Source organism: Sorghum bicolor, chromosome 8 (assembly GCF_000003195.3).
Source record: "Sorghum bicolor cultivar BTx623 chromosome 8, Sorghum_bicolor_NCBIv3, whole genome shotgun sequence".
NCBI classification, from domain to species: Eukaryota; Viridiplantae; Streptophyta; class Magnoliopsida; order Poales; family Poaceae; genus Sorghum; species Sorghum bicolor.
In genome coordinates this window covers 4,051,295-4,074,018 of record NC_012877.2, presented here as the reverse complement: position 1 = coordinate 4,074,018, position 22,724 = coordinate 4,051,295, and the positions used below count along the sequence as shown (strand labels likewise).

General features: G+C 44.8%; 1 protein-coding gene, 1 long non-coding RNA gene and 1 pseudogene across 15 annotated transcripts; 1 reads left to right on the top strand and 2 right to left on the bottom strand.

The window, feature by feature from the left end:
* Positions 803 to 4,754, bottom strand: LOC8073454 (annotated as a pseudogene).
* Positions 5,460 to 9,123, top strand: LOC110429569. Of its 13 annotated transcripts, XM_021445673.1 has the most exons (6): positions 5,460 to 6,009; positions 6,729 to 6,754; positions 6,858 to 6,999; positions 7,210 to 7,288; positions 8,218 to 8,250; positions 8,883 to 9,123. In XM_021445673.1, the coding sequence occupies exons 3-6, from the start codon at positions 6,928 to 6,930 to the stop codon at positions 8,960 to 8,962; spliced, it is 264 nt and encodes an 87-aa protein (XP_021301348.1). In that variant the 5' UTR covers positions 5,460 to 6,009; positions 6,729 to 6,754; positions 6,858 to 6,927; the 3' UTR covers positions 8,963 to 9,123. The 13 variants fall into 13 exon arrangements, 5 of the variants coding, with proteins under 5 accessions (XP_021301348.1, XP_021301347.1, XP_021301344.1 ...); XR_002446654.1 differs by having other exon boundaries at positions 6,729 to 6,780; positions 7,210 to 7,308; positions 8,218 to 9,123; XR_002446659.1 differs by adding an exon at positions 7,961 to 8,107 and having other exon boundaries at positions 5,460 to 6,999; positions 7,210 to 7,308.
* On the bottom strand, positions 17,592 to 18,770 carry LOC110429667. Of its 2 annotated transcripts, none has more exons than XR_002446781.1 (5): positions 18,552 to 18,770; positions 18,335 to 18,481; positions 18,080 to 18,250; positions 17,972 to 18,003; positions 17,592 to 17,898 (listed from the first exon to the last, which is right to left on the bottom strand). It is a non-coding gene; the product is annotated as an uncharacterized LOC110429667 (long non-coding RNA). The 2 variants fall into 2 exon arrangements; XR_002446782.1 differs by having other exon boundaries at positions 18,583 to 18,770.

The following is a 22,724-nucleotide window of genomic DNA, read 5'->3' as shown; positions in this document are numbered from 1 at the left end:
GTGATTTACAGCTAAACTGTATAATTAGTTTTTATTTTCGTCTATATTTAATGTTTCATGCATGTGCCACAAGATTCGATGTGACGGAAAATCTTGAAAACTTTTTGGTTTTCAGGGTGAACTAAACAAGGCCTTGGTATAAAACAAGTGAGTGATCTATAAGCATGGTCTCCATCTGTTTATGACTTTGTAAATATGGCAGAAAAAAAAAGAATTAACAATCAATCTAATGGGTGTTTGGTTAGGGGTGTTAAAGTTTAACAAGTACTGTAGCATTTTCGTTTTATTTGGTAATTTTTCTCCAATCATAGACTAATTAAGCTCAAAAGATTCGTCTTGTAAATTATTCTCTAACTGTATTTTTAATTTTGTAAATAATCTATATTTAGTATTATGTATCTAAATATTCGATGTGATGGGAGTTAAAAAAAATCAGGAGCACCTTAAGAGGCCGCCTGTTCGCTTGTTTGAAAAGTTATGATTGAAAATATTGTTTGTTTGATTGAGTGTAATAAGAGAAAAAAACGGTGGCTGACGGAAAGGAGCCTAAATCGGTCACTGCCCCTCTGCAGTCAGCAGACTGGCCTTTCTATGCAGAGCGGTGGAGCTGATTCAAAACTAGACTCATGTTTCAAGTTTGCCCAATAACGTCTGCAACGAATAACACCGCCGTAAAAAATAAAATAAAAAATAATAAAAAAAAGGAATAACACCACGACTCCGCTATCCGCCACTGTAGCAAAAGTCCTACTGATCACCAAATCAGCAGAAGAGTTTAGGCGCCGCAGAACGTCCCTGAAGAAGCAACCTAAGAGCTTGCCATTTCTTTGCCAGAATTTGAAAAGATGGTGTTCAGTTTCTATCTAAACATCCAACTTTACCGATACAGGTATACTAAAGATTTGTAAAGATCCACATTACAACACTTTTGTACATTACAACACTTTAGTGGTGCCCGAGCGCAGCACATTAATAAAGATTTGTAAGAAACAATAGTAACATAATATACTACAATGTACTGTGAAAGTCAAATACCATAACTAATGATAATATTTGTTACAACTGGGAATCTCATATCCTTTTGATACTGCTATAAACTGGTGCGCTGGTATAAACTGGTAGCCAGGTGTTGGTTTAAGCCTGGAAAAGGGGTATGACAAGAATATTGTATTAAAAGCATGATTATACCATTAAATCAATACACTGTTGACAGAGAGTACAAACATAGTATTTCATAACATCAATAAAAAAATATAAGCTGGTTCTAGGACTACTTCTAGTTTTGACCACTTCAATATAAATCAGCCAAACAAACAAGGCCTATGTAGATTAGCAGCATGCCACCAGTGTCATGGAAAAAAAATCCCGAATCTCAATACATAGTTACTTTGGTCGAAACTACATGCACAAACGTAGAAATCACTAGTCAGAGTGTTAACAAAAAGAAAATAAATTCTGATCTAAACAGATTGCATTGCATGATATTATCCTTAGTGCTCGTTCAAACCCAGCACGAGCTCACCACGTGGAAGACAGCCAACAGTGTGTTAAACTAGCTACCATTCACCCTGCCGAACTTAACTTGCTACCACTGCATGTTCAACCAAACGAGCATACGGGTGAAGCAGGCCAACAAAGAGAGCTTGGGAGAAGGGCGGCAACAATATGGCATACAGGGATACGGTGCAGTTGGATATAATGTGAGCAGAGCTGTGCCTCTGTGTTGAATACAGTTATTCAAGGGTATCCAAATGTGAACGATTGTTTCAGGATAATGAGAAAAGGGGGCACTTGATAATTGGTTATTCTGGGACAACCCATGGCTGGACAGGCCATTGCGCACATGAACCTTACACTAAACTAAGGCATCCACCTCTACTATGGTAGGCTGGTAGCACATAAACAGTAGGTAATGAGGCAAACAAACAAAATCTATATGTAGGAAGCGCCTTACAACATCACAATAGCATCTTATTAATTTTGTAACCATTCTGCATTCAGTAAGAAAGTCAAGGGTGGAAAGCTCCCACACAAAGTGAGGTCTGGTGAAGGAAATGTCTAGGCAAATGCAGTAATGCACATTATAAAGGCTTGTTTGGAAGAGGGGTTATATAATGCTGCAGTATAATTGTATAAATGACATATATTTCAACTAATAGATCTGAAAACATAATGTTACATTAAAAAAAGGGAATGAAACAGTTAATTGGTTGAGCAAATTGGATTTGCATACAAAACAAGAGCTTGCGAGTAGCATAAGAACTAGCACGTAGGATTAAAATAAAGAGGGTATTGGAGAACTAAGCATAGCTCAGCTGGTAGGGTTTTTTTATGGTGGAACCTGGCCATCCAGGTTTTCACGAGGATTCGAGGGGCCAATAGTTTTCAAGTTATCTGTGTGTGAATCTCTAATACTTCATAAGTACTAACCATAGACATCATTAGAAAAATGCAATTGCTACCGCGGGGGGCGGGGGGCACTTTCACTTCCTAGATTTATTCCATGATTTAACAGTCATGTTCTTTCAGCGGTAGGCAACATATTCATTGACAGAGAGGCTCATGTCGTGACTTTGTCAATCTCAATACATAGGGGTAGGGTGTGTATACGTGCATTCATAGGGGTGCACGCATGAGTGTCTACGTTGTGCTGTGATTTAAAAATAATAATAAAGAGGGTATTGGCGAATTCAAGTCCAAGATTGGTGAACCATGTGTTGGTATAGAAAACAAGGGATGAAGGACTAGCCTCATTATTGAACTTGCTCTTCATCTTACACAAACCATAAATCAGCATCCCTTGCTCTTCTGAATAGTAGTCCTCGGTTCCTACAAGCACATAATGGAACAATCTTCTAGGTAGCCCAAAACAAAACAAGTAATGGTAGGGAGAGACAGCGCAGAAAGAAAATAAACTAAATACACTTACATACCACAGATCACGAGTGCAGCAGCTGAAGATATAGTGGACGAGGCTACTTGGTCCCGGTGCACGGCCATACAAGCTGCAACTATCAATTGCTGGTGTCAAACTGCCACTACTGAGGTGGTACTGTCCAAGATAGGGTTGTCCTGAACACTCGTAGACAACATTGTCACCCTTGACTGTAGACAGGATCTTAGAGGAGACACTTAGGTTCCTTTCTCCAAGAAATAAGGTATTATCTCCAATGTTGTCTACTGGGATAAACTTTTGTAGCACAAGGTCTGTGAGTTTGCAAACTAAAATTTGTGACACTAAAAGGTCGTTTTGTCCAAGCACCAAGATCTCTGTGCCACATTGTACCAGACCATGAGGATGGATGAGTTTGCCTATGGGGATTGTGGCAATCAACTTTGGTGGTTGTAGTTGAGGATCTGCACCAGCCTCATTCTGCCCTCGAGGGTCAATCTGGAAGACCTGGTGCATACTTTCCCATATTCTGGGAGTACCCACTATGTATAGCTTGCCTTGAAACGACAATGGTGCATAGAGCATTGGCAATCGCCAGCTTGACAGGTTCCACTGCCTATCCTGGGAGGTAGCATAGGCTACATGCCATACGTCATAAAGTGCAAGCATGATGGTCATGGCTCCAGCTTTGAAGGAAACAGAAGCACAAATGAATCTTGCAAGTCTTCTTATCCTGTATAGTGTAGGGCCGCTGGGAATACAAGAGTCCACCTGTGGCTGTGGGAGGAGGGTCCCTATGGGTGGGAGCTCAGTGATGTCGCCGGTGAAAGGGTGGACAAGGCGAACGGTGCCTTTCCTGGTCCGAGTTCTGCAGCAGCAGGCCGTCAACTGAGTCAATGGCGCAGTGATCCCCTAGGAGCAGGATCTGAACGCGGACCATGGTCCCTATGTCAAGGTTGATGAAGTGGACATACCCATGCAGGTTGGGGTGGCCTCGGGAAGCAACATCCAGCGGCGTGGGTGGAAACGCGGGTCAGTTACCCCGCGGCCACTCGGGGAGGTGGTGCTGGACCGCCAGCTCGTGCAGACAGCTGGAAGCGGACGTAGTCGAGAAAGTCACTATCAAGCAGGCGCGACGCCACCATACGAATAAGATCTTCAGGCAGTGATGCCCAACAAGATCCAGGGCCCAAGGTGCGGCGGCACTTCCATGTGCTGCCCCCAGCCGCCTGTGATGATGACATCTTGAGTGATTGCAGCCCTTGCTCAGCGATCTGATCCACCAAGATAGCAGTCAGAACAGAAAAGGTATAAGATTGAAATTTTTGCATACATGACCTCAATACCGAATCAATCCTCAAACATTGGTGATCGATAGTGGCGGAACTAGGATTTTAACATAGGGTAGTCCTATGGAATGTTTCATATGCAATTCGGTAATCCATATTCACAACTTGTTGTACAAGTATAAATTTGCCAATTCAGTATAATCCATATTAAAAAAGCATGAGGTGTGGACTTTAAAGGTCTCAAAATGTCTCAAGTTCAATTCTGACAACAGTGCCCATAAAATGGCAACAGTATTTTCAATTTTTCCTTCTTCCTTAAAAGCAATCATCCATATATATTCCTAAAGAGCAATGCATATTTCCAATTTTCCATTATTTATACCTCGACTATCTGACAACAGTAACATAAAATGGAATTGTAAGGAATTGAACTAAATGCTTCAACTGTAAATGGCAGTAGCTAAGTAGCAGAAGTTTAAAATTGCACCTCACCACTTCATCAATGACCAGATGAGATGAGACCAAGAGCAGTGGAAGAGCTGCACGGCTCTTGCCTGACAACTGCAGACTGCAGTCCTGCAGAAGGGCTGTCGGGGCTTAGGGTTGAGGTAGTGAGGAGCCGAGGGGTGTTGGCCCCCTGCTCTTCCGGCGGCGTTGGCACGGGTGGTACGGTGGCGGCGCGAGGTGATGGCGGCGTCGACCCGTGGAATGACGGCGTTCGCAGATGGCTTCGCAACTCCAAGGACAGGGCAGCTGCGTCGTTGGGTCGGGGAGGACTCACCGACGGTGTGTGTGGTAGGAAGATCGCGTGCCGCAGCTCTGCTCCTCGCCGCGCCGTCGCTACCCAGAGCTGCTCTGCTCCGCGCCGCTGCTGGTTCCTCTCAAACAGGAACACGACCGATGAGAACTCGGCGGCGCTCAGGCGCCGGTCGGACCCGCAGAGGCGGAGGAGCCGCGCCCGTCGCTGGAGCACGGGCCGCGCCCGCCGGACCAGGGGCAGGGGTTGGGGCTGTACCCGCCGTAGCTAGGGCAAGGGCCGCGCTCACCGGTTGCGGCCGTGCGAACCGTAGGCAGACACGAATAGAATGGTATTTTCTTTTTTCTTTTTTTTTGTTATTTGGAACCATATTATTATAAATATCACGAATTAAAAATATTCTTCTACACATAATAGCTCGGGAATTCTCCGGTGCCTCGCGACAGCCACGTCATCCCGCGGTTACTGTTTATAAAAAAAAACGCTCGTCCTCGTCTCCTGATCTGGTCCTAGCCCCTCCCCCTCATCTCGGCAAAAAAAAAAGACAACCCACGGCCTCCTCTCGACCCCTCGCTCTCTCCGTCTCCCCATGCCAGCCTCTCCCAACGCGGCAGCCACGACGACGCGCCTCCCCGGCAATCTGTGCTCCCGCCGCCTCTTCCTTCCTCTCCCTCTCCCCCGATGTGGCGGCATGGAGGCCGGGCCCCAGCGGCACCACCTCACCGCAGGGCGTCCTTGCGGCGCGACGATGTCCTCAGGCTACGGCGGAGCACCGCCCGTGTGACCTGTCGACGCTCATCCCCGGCCACGGCAGGGCATCAACAGGGCTTTCCGAGCAGGGCCCTCCGGTGGCTGGCGGCGCGGGTGCTCTCCGAGGCAGGCTCCTCGAAACCCTAGGTTTCCGTGCTCGCGGACACCACTGTCCAGTGCCGGGCTCGGGCACGGTAGTCTCGTCGATGACCACGAGAGCTCCAGCATGAGCAAGCCTCTGCTGCCGCCGTACTAGCGATGGCCGTGGTTCTCACCTTCGATTTTGGAACAGCGGCGTGGGCCATGTACCCTACGCTCAGGTTTCCTCTCATCTTTTTATCTAGGACCCTCTATTTGCCCTGTTCCTCACGTAAACCAGCTATACTAGCCTCTCTTTTTATTCAGTTTTTTGTGTGTCCTCTATCCTTAAATATTTGCACTAATTTAGGGAAACATAAGAATAGTGCTAGAGACCTAACTATCAGCTCAATAAGCGAGATTGGGTTCACACGCGCTCAATAGCATCCTAATTTGCTGTGATGCTACAATCTCGGTGGCTTCCACATTTTTCTTCACTTACAGCTTCTCTATATGGCTAAGTTTTTTTTCTCAAAGCAGCTATCTATATTAATACATAAATATCTGCACTGCATTGGGGTCATCCTGGATGAGAAATTTTAGATATCATGTGACTAAGAAAGTAGTTTTTTAGTCCACGCATGCCACATGTTGTCTCCTACAGTGTTGTCCTGCATATATGTTGAATTTTTGACACCACAATACTTTGCTCCTTAGGTAACTAATTGTTATCCATATTTAGTTCATCAAACCTCCTCAAACGGTCAAACCAATTGTTTAAATTTGAGTTATGCAATTAGATGCTTTCTGCTCAAATTTTTGGTCTCAAATAAATTATTGCTCCATAATTATTTACCCAACCCTCTAGAAAGATAGAGCCCTAAAACAATTACTAATTTTTGGCAATGCCATTTTTGGATTAATCTGTCTCATCTCTCAAATTTTGCTTACTACCTTGCAGGAAAGAAACTCCTTTACCTAGAAAGAGTGTGCACCGTACCTTCTCTTACATTGTTAGTTGGATTAATCACTGCTGCCACAGCATTTGGTTAATCGGCCTATGATTTTTCTGTTGCACCTGTTCTTTCAGATGTCTCTGTTCTGCTCTCTGAACTTCCCAGTATGTCTGGGTGAATTACCAATACATAATCAGGCTATTCATGAAGCTCAAAAGCCATATCACCGACAGCCTCGAGGTCGCTGGTGTTGGAGCCTTCAATTCAGTCGAAAGAGTAAGTCATGATGCAGAGTTCATCACATGATGCAGGCTACATTTGATTACTGAACTGAGCTACCATTCCATTCCAAGAGTCGTCAATTTGATTTACACCTCTTCTAAGACATACACTATATCTTACCATTGCAATGTTCACTATTTTAAATGGCCTATTGTGCTTACGGGGTCAGTGAACCTTTGCTGAACCGTGTGGGTTCTTATGCAGCTGATTCCTTCCTTGTTCAAGCTGGAGATCCAGAGGTACCGCCTTAGGGTTTTTCCAATCACAGCAACTGTCAAAATTGGTATAGTACACTATTTTTGGGTGCGCTCTACCATAACCTTCTTATGAAAATTCCTTTTTTCATAGTCATACATGTTTACAGTTCTTTTAGCTTAATGAAATAATACATTGTACATTGCTGGTGCGTATAGATGTACGCCTGTATCATGGATTGAGTATGAGTGCAGGGCTATATTTATTAACAGCTGATCTAAGGTGTAATGAGCCACAGGATCACGTTGTTTGACCTTTTATTTGAATGTTCTTTACAAGTTGTTTGCTGTTGCGTAAAATCAGAGGCATTGTAGTTTTTTTAGATTCAGGCATATATCTGACTGTAATATCTTAGTATTTCTTAAACTTAATGCTGTACTAAATTCCAAACCATAGTGCATGCATGCCTGAATGCAGGGGTGACAGACCTAGCAAAAGAAACACCAGATATGTTACAGTCAGAAAGCTTTTGTCATTCATTCTACATATATTGTAAAAAACTCCATTTTAGTTGTTGTACCGTTTGGGATTCCGTAACTTTTCTTAATTTAGCAACATCTAACTGCCAAAGGCAAAGGGTTTTTAATATAGCAGTTATTTTGAGAAAACTGGCTCAGTGATTGGTTCCAATACTTTACTATTACTGACTGAACCTGGTTATGAACCATTTTCAGCTAACAAAATAATGTATATGGGACAGGTTGATAAACCATTTTGAATATGCACCAATACTGGACCTCCTCTAAAGAAAAGAAGACTGTGTGGGTGCATCGGCAATTCATATATTTTTTAACCATCCACAAAGGAACCTTTTTTATAGCACCAAAAGCCTCATGAAGCTATTATGGTAGTTTTAGACCTCTGGTGGTATTTACTTTGCATAATCACATGAATTATTCATTTCATAGTTTCAACATTGGAGGATCAATGGTCATGGTTCACTTTATATTACTGTAGGTTTCAAAGGGCCACCAGGTTTGACAACCTCAGGTAGGTTTCAATCGTCAATGATGAACTTGGTGCTAATAGAAATTTAAGAAAACCTTCGTGTGCACCTCTACCTGTTTGCTTCTCGTGAAATTGTTGGTTTAGAATTTGATAGTTCATATGTAATTCAACTACTGATAGTGAACTCAACTGTTTGTTGTTTTGTTTACATAATTGGCATAACAGTGTGCATCTTTGATCACTATGACAGCAGAGAAAATTCATTACAAAGTCTGAGAAGTGCTGTATGACACGACATGAAAAAAAACACGGAATACTATCGTACATGATAAAAAACAAAAGAATAAAAATGTTAATCTTAGCTGATTCTGCAGTCTATTTTATAGTCTAATATAGTTTCTAGGATTATATAATGCCAGTGTCTTCATAACTTCATTTTTTATCTGCTTAAATTTACCAAAGCTTGATATGATTATTTCAACGATGCAAACATAAGAATAGTTCCAGTTTTGTGCACAACTCAAAAGTTGGCTAGGATCTAGCTGTTGTCGCAAAATTTTCATCTCAGAGGTACTTCTCAAGGTCATAATTTAAAAATGTAGATGAGTTCCTGAGCTTCAGAGATTGAATCGACCCCATACTAACATCCATATAACATCATCATGTCTTATCAGATGATACCACGTACTGGGCAAGAAGCAACTCAACTGAATACGAACCTGGCTGTAAATCCGACCGCAGCATCAACTACTAATCGCTCTTCCACAATTTCAGCAAGCTGTTACGACATCCTTGTCTCTACTTTATTTAGTGGACTACCGAGTTAAAAACCTCCTTGTATTGTATAATATTACTACCCATCGTTATCGCTATACCATCTACGATATATGCCATATAAATCTGACCTTCCATGCACTACTGCAGAGAGGATCTTTGCCGAGGGCTTCCAGCCTTCGGCAAAGGCTATAAGACCCTCGGCAAAGGCTTTGCCGAGGGCTGCCTTCGGCAAAGAGTTGCCGAGGGCCTTCTGTCGGGCACTCGGCAAAGATTTTGCCGAGGGCTGACGCCGGCCTTCGGCGAAAAAAAGATGCCGTTAGGCCACTAGCTGCAACTGACGGCGTCTTTGCCGAGGGCCGAACGTTGGGCCGTCGGCAAAGAATTTTTAAAATTTTTATTTTGGTAAATTCTTTGCCGAGGGTTCCCATACAGGCTCTCGGCAAAGAAATTTTAAATTTTTATTTGGGTAATTTCTTTGCCGAGGGCTACCATGCAGGCCCTCGGCAAAGTATCTTTTTTTATTTTTTCTGGAGAATTCTTTGCCGAGGGCCTTGACCATAGCCCTCGGTAAAGACCTATTTTCTATTTTTTCTGAGAAAATCTTTGCCGAGGGCTATGGTCAAGGCCCTCGGCAAAGACCAGAGAAATTTTAAATTTTTTTTGTTTGTTTATTTGCATCCAGACAATAGACAGATACATATATATATACCATCACACACACAGAGTCGACAACGAGCACATACATCTCACGAACATCACATATATATATATCACGAACATCATGTATATATATCACGACCATCCAGTAGTCCACAAGTTCACCAAATCGAACCAAAGTTTCAAACCGCCGACACGTACGCACCGTAGGGCTGCGAGAAGTCACCATCGTCCCCAACCGTCCTGCCTCTGCGTCGAGGGTGGTGTGTCGAAGGCTCCAGGATCCGGTGACGTACGAGGCGGGTTATTGGATCCCGCTGTCGACTGAGGCTGCACAAACAGTTAGATGTTTATGTGAGATTGCAGTAATTATTTCTGCACTACAGTTACAAAGAAGTTAACTTTGACACTTACAGTAGAACTAAACGGCGTCGGAAGCTGAGGCGCTGGAGCTGACATCGTGACGTCCACACCTGTATGCTGCCCCAGAGCGGCCAGGACTCTCATCATCTCAGCCATCCTCTGGTCCTGGGCCTCTCGCGCGAGACGCTCAGCCTCCAGCCGAGCAGTGAGGGCCGTGATCTGCTCCGTCTTCTGGGCGTTGTCGGCCTGCAAGATTACACTCCAATGTTTCAGTAATGCAAATGTAATTCAGTTGCGAGAATATTAATTTACTATGAGAGAACCTAGAATTACCTAGAGCGAAGCTAACATGCTCACTGTCGGAGTCGGCCGTGCACGGATGGCCTGGCTGGAGCTCGTGCTCTGTGCTCTGAGCTGGCTGAGAGTGGGGGTCGTGTTGGGGTCGATGGCGGCGTTTGCAATCCAGGCCCGGCCGTGCTTCCTACCGCCACCGAGCCTCATGACAGCCTCGGCATCTAGTGGCTCGGTGCGGACGTCGTACTCTGGCCCGTGCCGCTCCCGTACCGCCAACGTGTACTCCTGGACCTTATCGTACACGTTGGGGTCGGAGTATGCCTCGCGAGGGGCAGCTGCGTCCTAGGTGCGTTGGCCTGCAGTCTGGTGAGACGCAGCCTAAGCCGTGAACATGGACACCTCCTCGTCCGGGTGCGCAGCCTCCTACGAGAAAAGCGTCAGAGGGTGAGTAATCAAGCATACATTAAACGCGAAACTAAATAGAAGACAAATCACTTACATATGATTTTTTGAAGGCGGGGAGGCTCTTGCTGCCTTGGTGGTGAGTGGCAGCTGGTCTTTGCAGACGCAGTGTCCGCTGAGACTCGTGCCTGTCTAGGTAGTCCTGCGTGAACCACCTACCCACGATCGCGGCCCAGGCATCGGTATGCGCACGACACCACTAGGGAATCACCTACAAGACAATGAGTGTTTGACAGATATGAAGATATAATTGAATATATTAAATTCAAAAAAGAGACAATCTGAATGTTATTCATCTACCTCCAGGTACTGTTCCTGGATCATCGTCATCGTCCGCGCCTGAGCCTTCGTGATAGTCATACTACGCGCCGACGCGTAGAAGTCTATCACTGCCTGGACGCGCGCCTCGTGGTGCATGTCGCTGACATACTTCCTACAGGAGGCGTGCGCCACAGACTCAGCCAGGGCCACGTCTTCGTCCTCCACCCTGAAGTACCTCTGCACAAAAGTTAATACATCCAATCATTATTTAAAAAAAAATAGATTTTAATGTAATGGATGAATTATTGTTGTGCGAAAGGAACTTACCCAAACTCGGCCAGTATCCTCTCCTGGGGGTTGCGGTACGTGTCGTCCTCCCCTAAAGCGTACGTCCCAGGTGGTGGCCGGCTCACGGGCCCCCGACGCCAACTCCACGAGGCCGGGGATGTACTTCCGGCACAGGGTACCCAGGATGGTCGAGGGAGCGCGCACGGGACTACCCGACACCAGATCCCAAGACCTGCACCAGTTAGAAAAAAATAGTCAGTTTCTCTCTAAACCCTCAAACCTATCAGATGAGGTAGTTGTGATATCATTTAGATTTACTTACTTGGGCGGTACAGGGCGAAGCAGTGCCCGACTCTGAGGTAGTGGGTATGGAGGGAGCTTCGCGGGACCTCGCTGGTAGACACCCGACGCCGCGCCTCCCTCGTCCTCGGGCGCCGCACCGTGCTCCTCATCATGGCCCTCGTCCTGGCCCTCGACCTGGTCCTCGTCTTGGTCCTCGTCCTCCTGGTACTCCTCCAGCGTCGGAGCCACGGGGTCTGGGGTGGGACTCCGCGGCCTCCTACGCCCCTGGCTGGTACTCGTCGTGGAAGGCCTCCCCCTCCTGCGGCGTCCTGCGGCGGCTGCCCCTGACGACTCTGCCTCGCCAGTGAGGGAAGGGCGTCTCGCGTAGGCCGAGGGTGTGTCACGTCGTGGCCGCCTGCTCGCCATCTTTGATCAAACACCTGCACACACAAAGAATGAAACAAGACTTATTAGTAAGCATATTAGAGACTTGAAAATAAATAAACAAAACAAAAATGTCAATAATTTAAAAAAGACATAGTATTACATGTATTACGAATAGTCCTCGTGGTTGGGATTATAGGTCTCGTCATCACTGTCAATATTATCCAAATAAGCGACACTATCCGAAGGTCCTACGTCATCGTCTTCGTCTTCATCAGCAGCGACATGTAATCGCTCAAGCATTTGTATGTCCTTGGCATTTTGCACCACGTCTCCATCATCCTCGTCATCAACCGTTTAGTTGTCTTCTTCCATTTCGAGGGCCTAAGGTAGGAGTATCTGAAGTGTCCCCGATAGCCCATCTTCTTGATAGAACTCTCCATCATATGTGTTTGTGTTAAAGTTGTAATCGTCATCGTTTGGGGCTGGGAGTTTCCCGTGTGGAGAAACCTGGTGCACAATAGCCCACCCCTGAAGCTCTTGTTTGGCTTGATTCGCATATCTCGTGTAATACACCTGCACGGCCTGTTGAGCCACAATGTAGATATCCTTTCCCGGATATACAGAATTTTCTCGCACCTCGACTAGCCCAAGACTAGGGGTGAGTCTCGTTTCGCGAGGATTAAACCAGTGGCATTTAAACATGACAGGTTTCAGAGGTTTGTCACCATCAAATTCAAGTTGGTAGATGTCCTCAACTCTTCCATGGTAGTCGAGGCCATCAGTGCCGGGAGTACAAACTCCACTATTTGTGGTTTTCCGATTGGGCCGGATATTCTCGTATCTTGTTGTGTGGAAGCGATAACCGTTCACATCATATCCGGTAAATGACTTCACCCTAACTTGGCAGCCGTTTGCAACCTGTTTCAACTCGACACTCATGGACGAGTCGGTCCGGGCCTTTCGTTTGAACCAAGAAATGAAATCAGGCCTATTCGCTCCCGGGCCCTGGGATAGAAGGATGTCTTGTTCTTGCGTGGTTGGATCTCTTGGTTCATTCCAAGATTCACGAACAAATTCCCCGAGTTGCACCTCAGTAAGGTTGTTGAACAAGTATAGCATGATACTGCGCCATTCGTTATTTGTCAAAATCTTCACGGTGGATGCACTTGCGCTACCGAGTTGTCCATGGAAAAGACTTAGAGTTGATTCATTTTCGTCGACATTGTAACGTGGAAGTGGGTTGTGATTGCTCGGCAGATTGGGCTTGTAATACTGTGTAGTGAAGTTTGCCACCTCCTCCCTCAGGTATGCCTCTGCAACGGAAGCCTCAATTCTGGTTTTATTTGTACATTTCTTGCGAAGAGTCTTCAGTTCCCTCTCCACTGTAAAACACCAGCGAAACTGCACAGGCCCCCCCCAAACGTACTTCAGTGGGAAGGTGCACGATCAAATGTTGCATCGACAAGAAAAAGCCCGGTGGGAAGATCTTCTCCAGCTTACAGACCAACACAGGTACCGCTTGCCATTCTTATGCCAAGTCATCTGTTTCGCAGTTTCCTTGGTCATGAAAAGTCGTTGGATCCTCGCCATGAAAGGAAGGTGACGTAACACTCTAGCGGGGATGGTAAGCTGCACCTTCTGGCCATCACCGGATACTGCCTCGAGGTATCTTGAGGCTCCACACTTCGGACAGTACTTTGTATTCTCGTGTTCTTTCCGAAATAGGACGCAACCTTTCGGACAACAATGTATCTTATCATATGGCATCTTGAGCGCACGAAGTAGTTTTTCTGACTCGTACAAGTTGGGGGGCAGAATATGATCCTTCGGTAGCATGGTGGCAAACACAGTCAACATCTTATCGAAGCCTTCTCGACTCAGGTTCAGCTCGGCCTTCAGCCCAATCACACGCCCAATGTCATCCAGCTGAGAAATAGTTGTATGCTCGTGAAGGGGTTTAGACGCCGACTTGGTCCACATGTTTCGTGATTTTCTGAGTTTGTTTTCATTCTATATATTCAAAAAAACGATTTCACGCAACTTGGTCCACATGTTTCGGGGGGTAAATGTTCGATATTTCATGTGGCTTTCTGCATACGGCCTGGAAATCCACTAACAATCATGAATGTCATGATTGAAATAATTAAATACTATTATTTAATGCACCTGTAGTTTGAATTTGAAATTTGTCGAAAAATTCAACAAATTCAAAAAATCCAAAAAATATACCAAAGTTATTTCAAAATGAACCAAACTTTAGCATGTACTTAAAAATAGTGTAGGTGTGCCACAGAATGAAAAAAAAATGGATAAAAAAAAACAAAAAAAAATTGCCGAGGGCCCACTCCAGACCCTCGGGAAAGAGGGGATTTGCCGAGGGCAGGCCGGAGGGCCCTCGGCAAATCCTGACCTCCGGCAGAGCTTTGCCGAGGGCTTAACTGTGGGCACTCGGCAAAGCCTAACGCCCAGAGCCGCCGTTACTCTGGGCCCACACCGCCGAGCGCCCCTTCTTTGCCGAGGGCCAGGCCCTCGGCAAAGATGGGCCTTGACCGAGGGTGTTTCTCTGCCGAGGGTCCGGCCCTCAGCGAAGAAGCCTTTGGCGAAGGTCACTCGTTGCCGAGGGTTGGCCCTCGGCAAAGATATCTTTTGCCGAGTGTCCGAAATCCGGCCCTCGGCAAAAGAAAAAACCCTCGGCAGCGTTGCTGTTTCCAGTAGTGATGTATTTTACCCATATAACAATCTATGTACTAAATAAAACTTCACCATTTATCACCTTCCATGTATTTTACCCATATAACAATCTATGTACTAAATAAAACTTCACCATTTATCAGCATAAGTTAGTCCAACATGCGCGCGAGGGCGTGCGCCAGCTACTAGTACCATTACTATTCGCGGTATTAGAAATATGTCGTTACAATCGCCTGTGTAGTTGAAATTTGCCACACACTTAACTACCTCTTAGACCCATTTACATACTTTCGTATATAGATAAAAACACCCCTATACTCTCCCTGTCTCTACTCCGAGACCGAGACACGCAACACCCCAACCCTTTGACTGCTCGTGCACCCCGGCTGCATGCATTCATGAGGCAAAATTTTAGCCTAATTTTTGGTCTGGTTGTTTTTTTCGTCTGTACCGTGACCACGCAACCCGTCACGCCAGCGGGCAAGGGCGCCGAGCCACGAGGGCGTCGTGTCGTGCGTGCCAGGCGACCCCCGCCTAATATTAAATAGGCAAAATTTCAGTCTAATTTTTGGTCTGGTGGTTTTTTCGTCTATACCGCGACCACACGACCCGTTGCACCAGTGGGCAGGGGCGCCGAGCCACTAGGGCATCGTGTCGTGCATGCCATGCGACCCCCGCCTGGCCGCCTCGCTTCCCTGCCAAAGCTTCCTTCCTCAGTTCCGGCAGACAAAAATTATTCCAGACCAAAATTTTAGCTGAACTTTTGCCTCTTTAGTAGAGTCATTAAGGAGCAGCTAGAGGTTAGTGTGGGCCTTCTGTGAATTGTGAGTATGAGTATACAGTAACAGAGCGGGTTGGAGCGGATGCTTGAAAAGATAAGCCAGATCAAAAATTAGTCCAGATCAAAAAAGAGGTTGAAATTTTACCTCTTTATTATTAGATAGATATAGATATAGATATAGATATAGATATAGATATAGATATAGATATAGATATAGGCTCTGTTTAGTTCCCCACCCAAAAAATTTTCATCCATCCCATCGAATCTTAAGACATATGCATGGAACATTAAACGTAGATAAAGAAATAAACTAATTACATAGTTTGGTTGAAAATCGCGAGACGAATCTTTTAAGCCTAGCTAGTCTATGATTAGCCTTAAGTGCTACAGTAACCCACATATGCTAATGACAGATTAATTATGTTTAATAGATTTGTCTTGCAGTTTCCCGACGAGCTATGTAATTTGTTTTTTTATTAGTTTTTAAAAACCCCTCCCGACATCCTTCCGACACATCCGATGTGACATCCAAAATTTTTTTATCTCCAATCTAAACAGGGCCATAGATATAGATATAGATAAATATATAGATATAGATATAGATTATTATATTCTCTAAAGTCCAAACGCTATACAACTGGTTAGAGGACATAACTGCTCCCAAGCTTCAGGCGGGCCGTGGAGGCCTACGCGTCCCGCGGCTCCACTTGGGTGGCCCACAATGAATGCTTTCAGCTCAGCCAGGTATTTGTATATGGGCCGACGATAGCATGCATGTGTGGCTTTGAAAGTGGGTTGAGGAGAATTCTCTTCGACGTTGGGCTTTGGGAGGTAATTGGCCCACGTAGTTCGGCCAGAAGATATGGCTTTTTTGGGCAGGACCTATAGCGCCGCCGCTTTATATGGATTCATATGGGAACAAGGTAATAATTGGATTCACAAATAGGCCAGATCAAAAAAATCCAGACTAAAAAAGAGGCTGAAATTTTGCCTCTTTAGTATTAGGTAGGTATTAAATAGCAAATATCTTATGTGTTCATGGTCTCCTTCGAGCGCCGTCTCCGTCTTCCTCACGCGGTCGCACCGGTGGAGAGATCATCTTCATCGTCTACATCATGGGAGTTGGACAAAGATCGGGATCCTCGGAGCGCATGAGAGGGTATGATCTATTCATCTTCCTGTTGTGTTTCATCTTCTAGATCATACATGTTTCAGTAGTTTTGTTTCATCGTTTCATATGTTGTCTCATGTTTATTGTTGTTATGAGATATATGTCTTGCCTTGTTGTTATGCAATATATATTATGCTTTCATGTTTTTAATAATCACATGCTTCACATGTTATTTGATCACACTCCGTATTGCTATGAACATGTTTGATATCATTATTTCTATGATTAATAACTTTTTATATGTCATCATCATAATGTTAATTTATGCAATTAAAATAACGTGAAAATTGTCTATTTATCTAACACTTGCATGACACAGATGGCCACAAAAAAGAATAATCCTAGAACAAAATGGAAGATCTGCTTCTCTTTCTTCTTACAAACATAATTGACTTGTTATTTTTAATGGAATGAAATAAATATTGATGCTTTCTAACAATAGAATCCCCTAAAAGGTTAGGTAGTCTTCCCACTACTTGATAAAAGGATCTTGTGACTATCACTAGAAATGATCTTTGTTTCACGTTCTGCTATAACAAAAATCCTCGAATCTATAGCTATTTGTCGTTCCAATGAATAGGCCAGCAGTGTGCTAGTGTGATAGCCAGTCTGTTAACTGTTGCTGCTGCCTGCTGTGCACTTGGAGGTTTCGTGGCATATATAAAAGTACACGCACAAGATCTCAAGATCATGCATCTGTCTGCAGAGAGAGAGAGAAAAGTGTCCCTCTGAAAGATACGGGCTAGCTAGCGAGCTCTGTATAGTGTACTACAACTGTGTGTCCGTTCGAGTCTGACTATTCGCATGGACGGGGCAAGGCATTGAGTTGGGTGGAGCCGTGGAGCCTGGCTAGCTGCAGTCTGGTCCCTGGATACAGCATGCAATGCCATGCAAGTTGACTGCACCATATACTCCCGAGTACAGGAGTACTCCCTCGGTCCGTATTTAACTTCAAAATGGAGAAGATACTGTACATGCAAAATTACAATTATACCTCTAAAAAGTGCAGCTGACATCAGTGGCCCCATACAGATCAACAGCCACGATACAAATGTGTGGTCACAATTCAACCAGCACAAGCAACAGACAAAATAGAAACAGTAGCAATACACAGAGTAGAATGTGGCCAGGAGTACTACAGAAAGTTCTAGTCCCCATTCTGGCGCCCATTTGTCTTCAGCCTGAAATTTGAACTGGGCGCCACTTTGCGGCACTATAAAGACTCCAACAATGACAGCCTTCCCCCATTCTCCGAAGTGTTACAACCTCTATCAACCTGCAATTCATTCTATCAACCATGCTCATTGATCTAAACACAGCACCACATGAAGGAGATGGAGAGCCCCTACCTTATCTAAATGCTGCACCAACCTCCATCAACCTACAATCCATTTCATCTTCAGCCATGCTCCTCGATCTAAACATAGTTTTAGGGAAAGACAGTGAAGAGCCCTTACCAGACCTAAATCAAGAGCTTGCTGATGATACAGGACATGAAATCCAATACCTCCAGGAAGATCAATTTCATCTCATTAATGAAGAAGTGCATCCACTCATAGGTCAGTCCCACTATCTTCAGAAAGAGCAAGACGGTGCTCTGCATGCCATATATCTCAATATTGTTGCTTCTGAGGGACAAGAAGAAGGTCATGAAGGTAACTTTTCTCTCAATTTCATTACTAAAAGCAAGTACTTATTTTCTGTGAACATACCTTTCAGCCATCAATGACATCTCCCACCCTATTGCAGTTCTTGCTGTTGAAGACGGCCATCAACAAGATGGAGATATCAACTTTGATGCTCCACATGAACAGGATAATTTTGACATCAATTTAGAAGCTGCCGATCACCAACATGAGCTGCAACAAATGATTAGTAAGCCTCAATGGAACTTGCATTTTTTTCTTAACAATATTTTGCTACTGCTACCTCACAACTTTTTTTGCTGCTGCTGTCTCACATTTTTTTTTGTAGACATGATCGAGGACATGGACGACTATGGTGTCTACACTGATGCTGTGGACATAGTTTTTGAAGAGGAGTTGGAGACTCTGACGTTGAACAACATGAACATACAAACACAAATATTTCACGTAAGTGTAGAAATTTGACGGACGCTCAAAGGCAACAAATATATGAAGCATTGCTTGAGAGAAGCAATCGTGGAAAATTAAAAAAGAACACTACAAAAATAGTAGCAGACATGTTTCAGGTGAGTAGGTATCAAGTGCGTGGTGTTTGGCGAAGAGCTAAGCAGTGTCGTGCACAAGGTAGACCAGTAGATGTCAGATCACGGAGAAAGAATTGTGGCCGCAAAAGGTTACAGATTGATCTATCAAGTGTTCTTGGAGTTCCCTTGCATAGGAGGAGGATTATACGATCTCTAGCTAAAGCTATTGGTGTAAAGAAGACCACCCTGCATAAATGGTTCAAGCAAGGCCTACTACGCCGCCACTCCAGTACACTAAAGCCTTATTTGAGGGAAGATAATAAGAAAGATAGGCTACGATGGTGTATTTCCATGTTAGATGGAAAGACACTGCCTAATGAACCCAAATTCCGTGATATGTACAACATCATCCACATGGATGAGAAGTGGTTCAACACCACATCTGACATGACATATTATATGCTTCCCGAGGAGGAGGATCCACATAGGACTGTGCACAATAATAATCGCATTGGCAAAGTTATGTTTCTGTCAGCAGTAGGAAGACCAATATATGACGATGCAAGTAATTGTATTTTTGATGGAAAGCTAGGGGTGTGGCCATTTGTCAGAAAGGTACATCACACAACTTGTTAAAAATTTCATAAGTTTTTATGCTAAAAATTTGGGATCCTTACTTGGTTTCATTAACTACAGGAACAAGCAAGAAGAAAGAGTCGTAACAGAGGAAGGGGGGTTGAAGTCACCAAACCTATCAATGTAGATCGGACTACTATGAGATCATATCTGATCAGTAAAGTTCTGGGCGCTATTGTTCAACGGTGGCCACGAGAACTTAGAGGACAAACCATTTATATTCAGCAAGATAATGCCCCTTCACATGTGCCAGTAAATGATGAGGAGTTTAGGACTGCTGTGGCACACACAGGGCTTGATATACGACTCATCAATCAACCTTCTAATTCCCCAGATTTGAATGTACTCGACCTAGGATTCTTTAATTCTCTTCAATCCCTAACCTATGACATGATCTCTAGGAACTTGGATGACCTGATCGCAAATGTACAAAATGAGTTTGCTAATTATGATCCAGACACTTTGAACAGAGTGTTTCTGACACTACAAGGGTGTTTGATTGAGGTGATGAAAGATGGCGGAGGAAATAGGTACAAGATTCCTCACATCGACAAAGATCGACTGCAGTCATTAGGCATGCTTCCTAGAGTACTTGGTTGTGACAGAAAGCTATATGAGGATGTGCTGGCATCACTAGGAAACTAATTGTATCGTGTTTGTTGTGATTTTGGGAATTTTGGGAGCCTGATACAGTGGTAATCATGTCTGGTAATGCTATAAATAAAGCAGGGGGTCCTTGGTCATATTCAGCATGTATACATGGTAATGTTAATCATCTGTGGCACTGCTATAAAATAGAAGACCTTATAATGTGTGGTGGTTTATGCGAAACCAGAGTTTCTCAGGTCACTTGTGTGAATGACTTATTAAAATCATAACAAAACATAAGCAGTCGTCATCACACATCTACATTGATTAACATTTATTAAAATACAACACACTCCATCAGTACACTAACAGTAGTTCGTCCTAGTACACTAAAACCACGTTATGTACAGAAAGTGACAACATACACCTAGTACATATAACACTTCAGGTAAACAAAGTCAGAATGTACACCACATCATCCACAAGCATCCTGGCACCAAAAGCACATCATCTAACCAACAGCAAATAAACTAGGGGGCGGGGGTGAAGAAATTAGGCATCATAACCTTATACATGTCGATGAAGCTTTCTTTGGTATAAAGGTTCCATCTTGCAAAGCACCTGTGGCCAGGAGGGCAGCCACTTCTGGGTGCAGGTCCTCGCCAAGAACCTTTTTGGCCAGGCGTGCAGCTACCTCCGGCTTCATCTCCACGCTGGCATCCCCATCCGCGGCCACCGTAGGGGCCATATCGACACCGGCAGCCCCGTCTGTGGCCATCGCAGGGGCCAGATCGACGCCGACTGGCCCATTCACGGACACCTCAAGGGCCTCCTCTTCGTCTTCGGAGTCAGGGACGTACACGTCGCCCTGGGAGTTGAAGCGCAGGCCAGCCCTCTTGATTCGGCACCCGCGAACGTAGATCCACGCCTCCTCAGCCGAGTCGGCGCTGATTGGCTTCACTGCTGATTCGGCGGCGCCTGGCTTGACGAGATCGCTCATCCCGCCGTGGGGGCTTCATAAGGTCAGCACCGATGGCCCCGGCCATCTTGCCACCTGCACGCATCCTTCGCCGGCTACATCGGCGGCCGCCTGCAGCCATGGTCACACAGCAACGAGGCTTGAACAGATAGGAAGGTGTGCGAAGGACAAGGGAACGAGAAAGCTTTGAGAAGGAAAAGGGGAAGAGAGAGGCGTCAGGCTCGGAGGAGTGCTCACGCCTCGCGAGGCTCGCAGGTGTGGATGGGCTCCCTCGATGGGAATTTTTTTTCGTTTCCTTTTTTTCCTCTGCTCGATTGAAACGTGTGGACAGGAGACTCCGGCAGGTTTGCATTTTTTATTATATCCATGCGTGTAGTACAGTCCTGATCTGGTAGCTTCGGATGCCATCGAGACCTTTTATTTGGAGATTTTTTTGAACATCAAAGGTGAAGTTAAATACGGACGGAGGGAGTAGTATACTACGATACAAATGCAGGCCTTGTTTAGTTCCTTCCCGAAATGTTTTCGGAACACTGTAGCACTTTCGTTTGTTTGTGATAACTATTGTCCAATTATAGACTAATTAGGGTCAAAAGATTCGTCTCGTAAATTTCGATCAAACTGTGTAAGGCCCTGTTTAGATTTGAAATTTTTTGGTCAAAGTGGTAAAAATTTTTGTGGTCCAACGCACGCGAAAAATTTTAGGTGTTTAGTTTGTCAAATTTTTTTCTGACACAACTTGGGTTGCATGCAGTTGCAGTTGTCATTGGTGGGCTTCCATGGGAGTGCGTGCATAGTTGTAGCCCAAAATTTTGGCCCCAAAATTTTTTGGCCCCGTTTAGTTCTCAGGCCCCAATTCCACAAAAATTTTTCTCTTTGGGCCAAAAAATTTCAAATCTAAACAGGCCCTAATTAGTTTTTATTTTCGTTTATATTTAATACTTTATATATGCGTCTAAAGATTCGATGTGACAGAGAATCTTGAAAAGTTTTTGGATTTTGGGTGGAAGTAAACAAGACCGCAGCTGGCGAATGAAGATGGACCCAGCAGGCCGAGGCCGGTCGACAAGCTAGCTAGGGTTGTGCAGTTCCAACCATGCAAGCCTGTCTGTCTGATTGCAATGCCCGCAGCCTAATCATTTGGGCAGGGATAGTATATATAGGCAGCTACGTACTGGAGGCGATTGCTGTAAGCTGCTGGTCCCGTGCCCCTGGACCATGCATGCATTCGCGCGCGGAAAAGATGATCGGCTGTTTGCGGCGGTGGATGGCTCCAAAACCCTTGTGGGGGCACCATCGATCTACCTGCTAGTGCTAGAAGCTCCGATCCCCTTGCTCATGGTCAGCAGCAGCAGTAGTAGCTAGACCTTCGGGTGCTTTTAATTTGCTGCTTCCACATGAGGTTGGACGACGTTGGAGGAAGCTCGCTCCCATCCTCAAACTACTTCCTAATTGTATACTGTTTGTAACCTGTGTCAATCTGTTGCTCTTCATCTTCTTCTCCCTTCGAATTCTCATGAACACTTCCCCCTGTTAGAATACCAGTCTGTTCAGCATACGTACATGACAACTATGGTTGCGTGTTGGAGTATGAGTCAGGCATAGATACGGTTTCATGTGTTGTATACGATTAGGATATCCTCTTGTTGTAATCCTATTATTGTAATCTCCTAGATTAGATACTTGTTGTACAAGATGTAAACTCTTTTGCCAGAGGATATTCCTGGCC

Bases quoted from the DNA above. Each gene is read 5' to 3' on its own strand.
- LOC110429569 (XM_021445669.1), top strand. From the start codon at position 5,948: ATGGCCGTGGTTCTCACCTTCGATTTTGGAACAGCGGCGTGGGCCATG. The intron at 6,010-6,728 runs GTTTCCTCTCAT...ACTACCTTGCAG, and splicing joins GCCATGTACCCTACGCTCAG to GAAAGAAACTCCTTTACCTA. The intron at 6,781-6,857 runs GTTAGTTGGATT...CTGTTCTTTCAG, and splicing joins ACCGTACCTTCTCTTACATT to ATGTCTCTGTTCTGCTCTCT.